Source organism: Mya arenaria, chromosome 1, assembly GCF_026914265.1.
Source record: "Mya arenaria isolate MELC-2E11 chromosome 1, ASM2691426v1".
NCBI lineage: Eukaryota > Metazoa > Mollusca > Bivalvia > Myida > Myidae > Mya > Mya arenaria.
The window spans coordinates 14,808,769-14,821,949 of record NC_069122.1 but is presented as its reverse complement, the minus strand read 5'-3'; the positions used below and the strand labels follow the sequence as shown (position 1 = coordinate 14,821,949).

Below are 13,181 nucleotides of genomic sequence, written 5' to 3'. Positions count from 1 at the left end.
AATAAAGGAAGGAACTGATATATGAAACCATATCAAATATAGTAAGAGCATTTAGTAATAGTAAGGGTGCAAACAAGGTGCATTTTGGTGAATATCCCATCAACCGGTCAAAACTCCCCCCTCTCCCTTCGGATTTAAAAGTTTGTTTAAGTCACACTTGGGGATGTGAAGGGGTCAAGCCATAATTCAGCCACAAAAGGGGCGCGGGCAGCCCTTTATAAACTCAACAATAACAAGATCTCAGTTGAATTAACCGTTAGCTGAGTCCTCTTTACCGGGAGTTCTCACAAATCTATTTTGAAGAGGTTGTTTATGAAACTCCGAGGAAAACAATAGTTTGCAAGCTTCCATCATTTATTTCATAACGTAATTTTGAACGTTTCAAAAACATCAAAGGATTAATTCATTTTCCCCTTTCAAATGAATTTCTAAAGGCCTAAAATTTAAACTTATGTGATAATTCAAAAAAATGTTTCAGACACATTTGAATCGGTTTTCAAAGTAATTTTGGCATTTTTTAAATTGTTGAAAACACAATATGTCATGTAATATCACTGTGATTATTTCTATAACTTGGGGGTTAATCCTTTTTTTATCCCATATTTTAAGGGTTTACAAAGCAAGTCTAGTTTGTCTTATTTTCCTGAAAGGCGCACACTATAGGTTGATGGATTTTATGTTTTATTTTAATGCATTATCATGTTTTACTCATTTGACTGTAATGATAAAAACACAAAAAAGCAATTTAGTTAGGTACAATTAAAAAATATTTGCCTTTACAAATGTTACTCTTTAATAAATAGCTAAGTGGCAATACATTTCCCTATTAAAAAGGCACCAAAACATCGCTTATATTTGTAATACTTGTATCGAAAGCATATGTTATTTTTGTCTTTAGTTTTAACATTAAAGTCAAATAATTTAAGTAGGATTATGCATTAAAATTAAAATAAATAAAATTGATTCATCCGTTATTAAGTGCCTTTAAAGCACCGTTAGTTTGTTTAAGTTACATGTGCAATTTTTGCTTCAAAAATCTTAATTAAAAGGCAGTTAACTCTAGTACCTTTAATTCCTTTTCGGTAATTCTACGCTAGATTTTTTTATTTGGCGCTCATATTCAATGTTAGAATTTAAGTCGCGGGAACTGTCGTCTAATATTTTATTATATTATATCATATATTATTTAGATTAACATCAGTCTGTGCAATCATTTTTTGTTTTAATATAAATACCATGATGTACGGCTTCGGTCAATATTTTAATTCGGTCTACCCAAGATTTGCTAGATAACCGTAAGACAAAACTTCACCAAACTGTTTGGACTGCGTTCTTAGAATTAAAAACAAAGACTATAAAACAAACAAAACATTAAACGATGTTGACATAAATGCAAAGAGCGACAGCAGGTATAGATTATCCATCAGAAAACACGATATCCTTTAATCTAGACTGTTTTTCGTGAAATATGAGATTAAACAAAGTAATGGAGTATTTTTCTATTTGTTTCCGTGGGCGAAACAATTCGCACCTTTATCCAATCAAAATTCGACAACATGCCGTATTTCTATGGAAACAAGAGATTCTATTTGTGCCAAAAGAAGTATAAAAGAGTACTCAGGACGCTAGTTATTCAGTGGACATCGGTAGTGGAGAGTAAACGCGCGTCCATTTCCAAATTTTGAGTTTTATTACTTTGCTCAGAACAATAGCTGCCTTTCGAGATAGTGACTTACGGCAGCAAAAGTTTTGAGAGGACTTCCTATTCCCTTTTGGGACCATGGTAGGACCGTTAATATGGGCGCTCATGATACTTCCGTTGACGACTTTTGGAAATGTCCAAGGCGAAAGGTAGTATTAGATTTATTATACTTTAAGGTTCTAAGTAATATGGAGTCTCTTATAATTTAAGCTTACTTAGATAACTTAGTCATGTACTTAATGTGTTAAAGCTGCACTCCCATGGATTTACTGTTTTTACAACTTTTTATATTGTTTGTCTTCGAATGAGCAATTTTTTTCGTAAATATCTGCAAACCTGTGATATATGACTGCTGACAAAAGATCAGATCGCAGATTTTCATATTTCAGTTCGAAAACTAATGTTTTAAGGCTTAAAGCGTTACTAACGGTTTAAGAAAAATGCAATAAACATCATTTTTTGAACTTAATAAAAAATATGGGACTATTTATTGTCAGCAGTCTTATATGAATGGTTTACAAGCATTTTCGAATAAGTTGGCTCGTTCCAAGACAAAAAATAAAAACGTTCAATCTGGAAGAGTGCAGCTTTTCAAAGCCTGCTCGAAAGATGTGTTCTGATACTTTTCAATGAATAATAATGCTTGTATGAATATTTTTATCATTAGCATTATGAAACCACGTAATATGCTTGTTTGTTTCATTTAACACTCTTTGTTAGAGATGTGTAAAGATACATCGAATATAAAACCAACCCCAAACTGATATTTCATGCGTCGGATTTACTGCATGTATTCAGATATTGCATGTTTAAAGTTTAATTCTTTAAGCGACCATGAGTATTTTCACCGAAAATCGCAAAGATGTCAATAAGGCATCTTTGCGAAATCTAATAACGTTTAAACAATGCAAAACATGTTTATTATAATTTATTATGTCTTTGACACATTCCGGAAAACGGGAGCTATTATAGACAATGGATACTTCGTGGGGAATTTTCTTTCGCTGACACATTGAATGGAGAATACAGTTATCAGTGTTCATTATTTCTCAATCTAAATATTAGTGACATGGGGGAACATTGTTTCGCATACTTTAAAATCAAAATGTACATGTTGTATCCTATTTTTCATTTCGCCCGTTCGCTCAAATTTATCTCAGTCAAAAGCCGTCTCATTTATATGGCCTCAAAGGTTTAATTTCAAATTGAACAGAGAGAAAAAAGTAAATTGCGTATAATTTTTTTAAAAACACATCAACTTCCTCAACAGCAAGCCGGACCTGCAGTCAATTGTTCAAAACTGGTTTTATATTTGCGCATTCTCGCGGTCCGAATATCAAAAAAAAAACATCAAAAATACCTAAGTCAAATCTCAATCATAGACTTAGCTCATTTTACCACATAATATGAAACGTTATTACAAATCGTGTAAGCTTCAACACCCAATAAAAGCGCATTATCTCATAGAATATGTTGATAAAAATCTTTGGTCTAGATTCCAAAGAAAATAATTCTAAAGCATAAAATGTAATTGAGTACCATTAATTGCCCTAGAATAAATTGTCTTCGAAATATTAACACATGGTTTCTATCAACATAGTCTATGAGAACATGTTCTTAAAATAATAAAAACACACAATATTTTGAATCATACTATGCTTTCATATGATAAAATAAGATGAGACTGAACTTGAGATTTTACAAAAAAGTATTTTCGTGATATTGGGGCCTGTCATCTATACTCAGCGCCAGATAACTTTTAACAAGGAAACATGTCATATGGAACTATTTGGCCATTTTTAATGGAAACAACATCGGATGTATTTGGACAGTTTAAATACTCAAAAAGCGGTATGTTTAAGTCCGTCGCAAGTAGATCGCGTAGTAATTTAATTTAGTAGTTAAACTTTATGACTTAATTCTTGGTAATCTTAATTATGTTTGCAATAATACACTTCACTGGCAATCAATTTAAACTTGAATCCATAAATACAACTCTAAAACGCTACATTTGATTAATGATCTAATTAAAAAAATTACGAACTTCTTCTACTGATGTACCGGCATATATCAGAGGTTGTTTTCGATAAAAACGGCCGAGGAGTTCCGAATGGTATAACTTAATTGTATCTTCAGCCGCGTGTGCAAAGTCAATAAGACAAAGCTAGTCGACGAAGCGGACACGTTTGGTATCTTAAACTAATCCTTACAGAATTATCGTTCATGTTTGAAAGAAGTTAGTAGATGAATGTATAAGCTTATTGTTTCTTCAGCCACAAATGCAAGGTGAAACAGACAGAGCTCATCTATACCACTGACAAGTGCGGTAACATGCTGACGAAGAGCATCAGTGGTTGGACTTTGAACCAGACTATGTCCAGTATTAACGACGTATCCCACGAACGTCTTATGGAACTCATCATATCCTGGAGCAGTCATCCGAATGAAAGTCCTGAATGCGTCTTTCAAAAGTAAGTGATATATTTATTTATAGTTTATTATAGTCTCATCAATAAAACACTTTATACATTTCATGATAACATAACAATAAAAAGTATTGCCATTCAAAGTAAGAGTTATAATATACTATAGTTACAACATAATAATAATAATAATAATAATAATAATAATAATAATAATAATAATAATAATAATAATAATACAACGAACGGATGTTGTATGTATATTGTGCTAACAACATATATATTTACACAATAAGAGACTGCTTATCTTAGTATAAAAAAAATATTAAAGAGGGAAATTAGAATACTGAAAATTATCGCGCACTATCATGAATAAAAAAGAAATGGAGGCAAAAAAAATCTATTATCACCGCGGTCAGACCGGAGATGAGCTGATTGGCATTCATTGGTAGCTTTACATATAATAATAATAGACTTAAAACTAAAACGCATTGCTTACATAAATAAAACATCATATTATTAAGAATAGTGTTGCAGGTTTTGGCACTAATTCTTGACAATATATTAGTTGATAATACGAAAGACAGCTTATCCACTTCAAACATGTTTAGAAATAATGGACTGAGGATATGTTTTAGGTTTCACGACCCTCTTAGTAACTCTGATTGATAATTTTTTACTAATTTGAAATACGCAGACTTAAGAGTCAAATATATAAAAAGATATTACTACACGTGGCCAACAAAGCAAAAGTTTACTAATTTATTATCTAAAAATTCAAATAAATCTCTAATTAATTTATCAAAATGTATATTCTATGCAAGCATCTTAAGAAACTAGTAAATATTTCGTTGTTTGTATCCCAAAAAAATGTTCTGCTCTTCTGTTCAAACAATTGGTGTCTAAATCCATGCCTTGCACATGTATTAGTATTGTGTATTTGCTAAAAACATGTTTACTATGTCTAATGCAATAAAATATTGAATTGAATTGAAATGCGGAATAATTTACCATTTTCAAATTGTATTAAATAGTATATGATACATATTTGTATTCGATATCAACAATGAAAGAAGGTGTCTAAAAGAAATGATGATGAAAATAAATAAAAAATTTATAAAAATATTTTTAATGCAATCTTTGACCAACCATTCAACGTTGCATCGTTCTACAAATTCCGTAAAATTGAAATTTTGGCCAAATATTGCATCATTAAAATACAAGCATATCAAAAATATTTTACACATGTAGAAGCAGAAAATAGCAAAGTCTTTTATAGGTTCAAACTATTTTCATATATTGTTTGTCCAAAAAAAAGTATTTAGAAATTAATTTCACTTATTTGTTTGTTTACATCGGTTGTGACCCGTATATGAGAACCCCTTTAAGTCACGTGATTCCTCACTAAATTGTATCGAATTTCAGGATGGTTGAGAATGAAGTTGACAGTTGTTGCGCGGGATATAACGGGACGGATTGTGCCCAAGGTAAACTGTTCAAACCTTCTACGAAATACAAAATTAGTAACTTTTTTACTTTCTATTTACTAATGCTTAAACATTGTTAGTATGTACTTTGATACTAATGGCACAGTCACATAACCATTAAGTTTGTGTACATACTATATATCACTACTTAAAGGCCTAGTTTAATCCTTCTTTAAGTGATCCCCCCCCCCCCAAAAAAAAACCCAACAAAAAACAACAACATACAAAAAAAAACGTGTATAGTAAACAACTTCTGTGTATTGATTGCCGAATTGTCTTATCAGACCTCCGATCTGAGTATCCTGCTGTGCAGCTTTCGAGATTTTATAATGGAAATGGACCCTAAATGGCCCTGAGCCAATAAACAAATACATAGGAAATTGGCCCCTACTGTGACATCAGTGCAATTTGCAGGAGATGCAAAGCAGGGGTTTGTCATGCCAAACATTCCTTAAACTAGGCCTTTAAATGAATAGTTTGATCACGATCGTCTCAGTGATTTAGTACAAACGACGATGATCAATCGATAACTGCGTAATTGCTGAAAGTGTGATTCTAAGACTATGTAGTAAATAAATTATTAATGATCAAGAATGGGCGGAGTTAGCGTAGCGACGAGCCCTTCTTAATCATAAGGATTTTACATCAGGTCATGTAAGTGACTACAAATACAACCACATTTGCTGAAACGTTGTCAATGCAAAATCTGACACAGCGAGTGTGTATCGGCTGAATGGCAGTAAGCGGACATCTAAACACCCACGAAAGTTGAAATTCTTAACGATTAAGTCTAGTACGTTACTGCAATTTCATTTGCTAAAAGTGTTCTATTCTAAAAATACGGTTAAATATGGTTAAATATGGTTAAAACTAACTTGTTGACGATATTCAATCTTTCCAGCAATCTGTGACCCGCCATGCCATAACGGCCAATGTATGAGTCCTAGCCTGTGCGAATGTCACACCGGTTTTGGAGGTTACACCTGCGACGAGAGTAAACAAGGTAAATATATCCTGATAAAGAAAAGACAGTCTTTTTTATCTTATTTTTTTATTTATATCAAGTGTATGTACAGTCGTCGGACACCCTCGATACACTATTACGCTATGCTTTGTTGTGGTCCATTGGCGATATGGCTAAGGAAATCTCGTCATTATGAATAATTAATGAGGCAGTTTCATTAATGATTCCGCAAGGTACCAAATGGTTTCCTGTTGGAAAATATTCAGGTGAAAGCCGGAATTGAATCGGGTCCGCCTTTTGATCCAATATTTCTTTTCGGTAGACAAGATCACTCGGCGATAGAGGCTAATGACTATACTGGGTTATTGAAGAATATATGATTGTTACAAGCAAAATTATCGCAAGAAAATTTGTCTCCCCTGCCTCATGTATATTCACTAAAATGAGATTTGGTCAGTCAATTGTCCAACGGTAAATAACAAATAAGAAGGAATTAAGTATCGTAGTTGCCGACGATGGTTTATGTACATGGTGAATGTTTATTTCGTGTCACATCAACAAGGTTTAAAATATAGCAGTGTTGTATAAGGTATAAATCTATACAAAATATATTACAAGGAACGGGGTAAGTAGGTGACCCGATATGAGATGTACGGGGAAAAGGAAACCATATCGGGATATCGGGTGAGAGTAATCCTGACCCAATACGAAAAAAAACAACATTGGGTCAGCGCGTGACCAGTCCTGGACCAATGGGGTTCCGTAATTTATGTTGGAGGCGTGATATAATACAATAATGTTGCAGTATTAAAGTAAAGTTATTAAAGTAACATTAAGTAAAAGTATGGTAACGACTATGAACATAATTAAATTGAAATATGAGGAATAACATAACGAATACATGTACCCCCCAAAAAGTATTTAAAAACAAACGCATGTGCACTGGCTAATATAAAGGCATTCACGCGGCATTTTGCACTGAACACTTAAAAAGTTAGCATTACCTTTTGGTCTGATAACGATACAATTGGCAGGCCCGGCACTGTTAAAACATCAACTTTAACTTAAAGATGATTTATCTTATTAAATGAATATTTTAAGTCGTTTATTTTTTTATTATTATTTAATGCCTATCAAAGAGGTTTTCTACAAACAAGATTTGAATATCCATGTACAAAAAAATGCCACTTACTCGATATTCATTCCATTTATACTAGCGTTATGGAAATCTAAAGCTGATTTTTGGTGTTCAAGTTCTTTTTTGAAACGCATTGATCTCTTTAAACGCATACAAAACTCTACCTGTCATTTAAACTGATTTATAAGACTAGGAATTGCTTCAACACTTTGACGCACTATTCCTAAAACCTTGTGCCTGTATACATCTAGTTTGAACACACATACACAATTATTGTTTTTTTTTTGCACCATCTATGACAATAAATTTTATTTTCATAAATGAATATATAAACAAAATTGGCAATAGCGGACAGCTTTGTCTTAATCCAACGTTCGTTTTAAATTAACATTTAATATTCGCAAAAATGTGGCTTTCGTTTATCGTGTTATTTTCATTTATTTCCAAAAATTCCATAGAAATGGACTGATTAGCATCAAATTATTAAAAATGGCAAAGTCAAACGTTTAGTCTATTCTACCAAACGCCTTTTTAGCATTTACACATAAAAAATCCCTCTTTTGTACTTTTAAGAAAACGCAAATGGTGATCAGTACTGTTTCAACTACAAGTCCTGTGCTGGGGAGAAACTTCCAGGATATGAAGGAGCGGAGACGGCATTTGGCACGTGTTGCTTAGCAGGGGGCGGATCTTGGGGTCGTACGGGGCAATCGTGCACAACTTGTCCGGCAGAAAGTTTGTATTTAATAACTATTTTTGAAATTTACAAGTGCGTCTATAATATGAAGTTTTATATTTAGCTGCTTCAAGCGTGTTTGAAATTAGTATTTCGATTTTTTTACACGGAGTCCTTACGTTAACATACAATTTAATCAAGTAAATTTTACACTTATATATCAAAAGGTCATACATGACTGCCTGCTTTGACCTGATCGAAAACTCTATTCTTTTTATCTTTATTTAAAATACGTCTTTTTAACAGGCACACTCATCATTTGGAACGTCCCGTTTCATTAAAGGATTTTTAATGTAATACAAACAATCTTTAACTTGTTCAAACGCCACTGCAACATAGCAGTTCTACACTTTCTTTTGATATGCTTATTGAAATGGAGTGGCATCTCGAAACGGGCTCAAATATCTGATATAATTCTGCAGTTAGACGTTGATTCTGTTTTATTTCTCCATTTATGTGTTCATTATTTTATACTAGCTCATGTTCAGTTCACTTAAATATGTAACATTACAAAAGAAATTTGACACTAGTAAGTGTAGAAAAAATCACCTAATCATTAAAATCTACTGAGATATTTATTGAAGGGGAGCCCCACCACTATCATTTTCAGATCAAGAGAAACCTGCACATCTCACATGTGTAAACTTTGGAAAGAACCTGTACATCACCTTCGACGGCCATAGCTACAATTTTGACGGGTCTTGCACCTACACTATGGCAGAAGAAGTCAATATGTGGTCAGTTCAGCTGAACGTGGTCAACTGTGGTATTGACCAGTCATTCTTGGAGTGTAGAAAGGTTGGTTCTCTTAAGATATTGACGGAGTTTGTCCAGTGTTCTAATTTTTATATTGCCCTTAAAATGTTATTTTTGTAAGATAATGACGGAGTTTGTCCACTGTTCTAATTTATATATTGCCCTTAAAATGTTATTTTTGTAAGATATTGACGGAGTTTGTCCACTGTTCTAATTTATATATTGCCCTTAAAATGTTATTTTTGTAAGATATTGACGGAGTTTGTCCACTGTTCTAATTTATATATTGCCCTTAAAATGTTATTTTTGTAAGATAATGACGGAGTTTGTCCACTGTTCTAATTTATATATTGCCCTTAAAATGTTATTTTTTGTAAGATAATGACGGAGTTTGTCCACTGTTCTAATTTATATATTGCCCTTAAAATGTTATTTTTGTAAGATAATGACGGAGTTTGTCCACTGTTCTAATATATGTATTGCCCTTAAAATGTTATTTTTGTAAGATATTGACGGAGTTTGTCCACTGTTCTAATTTATATATTGCCCTTAAAATGTTATTTTTTGTAAGATAATGACGGAGTTTGTCCACTGTTCTAATTTATATATTGCCCTTAAAATGTTATTTTTGTAAGATATTGACGGAGTTTGTCCAGTGTTCTAATTCATATATTGCCCTTAAAATGTTATTTTTGTAAGATAATGACGGAGTTTGTCTAGTGTTCTAATTTATATATTGCCCTTAAAATGTTATTTTTGTAAGATATTGACGGAGTTTGTCCAGTGTTCTAATCTATATATTGCCCTTAAAATGTTATTTTTGTAAGATAATGACGGAGTTTGTCCAGCGTTCTAATCTATATATTGCCCTTAAAATGTTATTTTTGTAAGATATTGACAGAATTTGTCCAGCGTTCTAATCTATATATTGCCCTTAAAATGTTATTTTTGTAAGATAATGACGGAGTTTGTCCAGTGTTCTAATTTATATATTGCCCTTAAAATGTTATTTTTTGTAAGATATTGACGGAGTTTGTCCAGTGTTCTAATTTATATATTGCCCTTAAAATGTTATTATCGACATAGTTCCTGTAGTTTTCATTGTATTAATGAAATATGATTAATTTTAAGTTTGAAGGTGAAGGAGAACAAACACGTTTATCTTTTTCCTTTAAAGCTGCACTCTCACAGATTTATCTTTTGTCTAATGTTTTTTTTATATTTTTTTTTGTCTTGGAATTAGAAAAAAAATGCGTAAATATCTGCTATCCAGTGATGAAAGACTGCTGACAAAAGATCAGATCGCAGATCTTCATATTTCCATTCCAAATTTCATGTTTTATGGTACTAACGGTTTAAGAAAAATGCATAAAACATCATTTTTGGGACGGAAATATGTAAAGCTGCGATCTGATTTTTTATCAGCAGTTTTTTATCACTGGTTAACAGATTTTTACGCAGAAATTTGCTGGTTCCAAGACAAAAATTAAAAAGTTGTCAAAACGTTCAATCTGTGAGAGTGCAGCTTTAAAGTATCCTTAATACATGAATTTTGAAAGATATATCATAACCATGATTTTTTTAAAAGGTGAATAATTCCGGAATTTTATCATTCACAACTGTCAAAACTCGCTATGTCGATGTTGGTACTCTTGAACAACTTCGAGATAACGAACATTTGATATAACCTAAATGAGAGCTAGTGTATAACTAAACCGAAAATAATCGAAAAAAAGAACATCAGGTTAACAGAGTTCGAAATAGCTAATTTCGACTGTATTGTTTTTACTTTTTGCCCTTGCTTTATTCCATTTAAACCTAACTTGCTTCATCACTACATTACTAAATAAATCTCCACGGCTTTATCAGGACATAATCATCGAGTCAAACAGCCAGAAAGTGAGGATCGAGGGAGGTAAACTTTATGTTGGAGACGATGAGATTACCTTCAACAAGACGAATTCCCTCCAAATCACGCCAGGTATTCCTTTATCATAATGGTCAAGCCCCAATTTCTCGAAACTGCTTAAGTCCCTTATAACAGGATTAAGCTAATCTCACTATTTTTGTTGTTCCATAAAATGTGTTACATTTACTTCTTCAAGAAATTTTAGACATTATGTAATAATTAATCTGTATGATTATTAGAATAAGCCATTTTTCGGTTATCAAAAACCATTTTCGGTATGTATTTTGGCTAAATGAAATAAGCGACTTAAGCCTGTTAAGCTTAAGAAGTTTCGAGGAATCGGGGCCAGGTCGATAGATATACACAAACACTCTTTTAAAATTTGCCGATTGTTTAACTACTGTTTGCAAATAAAAATTGCGTAACATGCATGTCAGTCAATCAAACAAAGCATTATCAGTGTGTGTGTAAATTGCGTCATAAATGCTACGAGCGGAAGGCACTATTTTGCGCTTCGAATGAAGACTTTAAACGAAGATAACTTTCCTATTTCTTCACCATTTTAAATAAAACATAGCGCAGTCTACGTTAAATAATTCTACCCCAGCGTTTATATTTCCAGCAATCTCCGCTAGCACTGAAGGCGATTTCCTGTTCGTTGTGATCCAGGGAGGCGACGTTTACATCAAAACGGATCTCAAAACGTCCGTCTACGTTCATATGCAGCGTGGGCGAGCTCGTAAAATGACCGGGCTGTGCGGGAACGCCAATGAAGATCCCTCGGGTAATTTAAATACACTATGTGAAGCATACATCTAAAACCGACCGCAAATGAAGATCCCTCGGATAATTTAAAAACACTATGTGAAGCATACATCTAAAACCGACTGCAAATGAAGATCCCTCGGATAATTTAATTACACTATGTGAAGCATACATCTAAAACCGACTGCAAATAAAGATCCATCGGGTAATTTCAATACACTATGTGAAGCATACATCTAAAACCGACTGCAAATGAAGATCCCTCGGGTAATTTAAATACACTATAAGAAGCATACATCTAAAACCGACTACAAATGAAGATCCCTCGGGTAATTTAAATACACTATGTAAAACACACATCTTAAACCGACTGCAAATAAATATCTCTCGAGTAATTTAAATACACTATGTAAAGCATACATCTTAAACCGACTGCAAATAAAGATCCCTCGAGTAATTTAAATACACTATGTGAAGCATACATCTTAAACCGACTGCAAATAAAGATCCCTCGGGTGATTTAAATACACTATGTAAAGCATACATCTTAAACCAACTGCTAATGAAGTCTCTCAGATTATTTAAATTTATTTTGTGAAAGATACATGTCAAACCGACTGCAAAACAATATCCCTCGGGTAATTTAAATACATTTTTTGCAGCATGCATTTCAAACCGTCTGCCAATTAAGATCCCTGGGGTAAATTAAATACATTTTGTGAAGCATGCATTTCAAACTGTCTGCCAATCAAGATCCCTCGGGTAATTTAAATACATTTTGTGAAGCATGCATTTCAAACCGTTTGCCAATCAAGATCCCTCGGGTAGTTTAAATACATTATGTGAATCATTAATGTCAAACCGATTGCCAAACAAGATTATGTGGAGCCTATGTCTTAAACCTTCTGCAATCAAAATCCCTCGAGTAATTTAAATTTAATGTGATGCATACATGTTAAATCAATGAAGATCCCTCGGATATATCAAATACATGAAGTTAAATATACATGTCAAACCGCCTCTTAGTATAAAAAAACATATTCTTGGTTATTTTCAAAGCTGGAATAACAGATAGTTAACATCGATTTTTTAGCATTCGTGGAAAATTACTTTCTAATATAAAATATGTTTTAGCTCACCTTAGCCGTAGGCTGAGGGTGAGCTATCTAGTGGTCAAATGTTTGCCTCAATTGTCACGAAACTTGGTCAGGATGTTTGTCCCAGTAATTACTAGGAGGAGTTCGAATATGGGTTATCTGGGATGAAAAACTAAGTCACATGACCCAAAAATCTTGTAAACA

General features: G+C 32.9%; 1 protein-coding gene across 1 annotated transcript in view; it reads left to right on the top strand.

Moving 5' to 3' along the window:
• Positions 1-1,650: 1,650 nt before the first annotated feature.
• The window catches only part of LOC128231602 (mucin-16-like), a 154,468-nt gene continuing 142,937 nt past the window's right edge, over positions 1,651-13,181 (top strand). The window contains exons 1-8 of the mRNA XM_052944633.1: positions 1,651-1,851; positions 3,976-4,173; positions 5,551-5,612; positions 6,514-6,615; positions 8,288-8,449; positions 9,061-9,248; positions 11,076-11,187; positions 11,738-11,899. Coding sequence (XP_052800593.1) covers positions 1,781-1,851; positions 3,976-4,173; positions 5,551-5,612; positions 6,514-6,615; positions 8,288-8,449; positions 9,061-9,248; positions 11,076-11,187; positions 11,738-11,899 — 1,057 coding nt within the window. The 5' untranslated portion in view covers positions 1,651-1,780. The remainder of the gene's footprint in view (positions 1,852-3,975; positions 4,174-5,550; positions 5,613-6,513; positions 6,616-8,287; positions 8,450-9,060; positions 9,249-11,075; positions 11,188-11,737; positions 11,900-13,181) is intronic.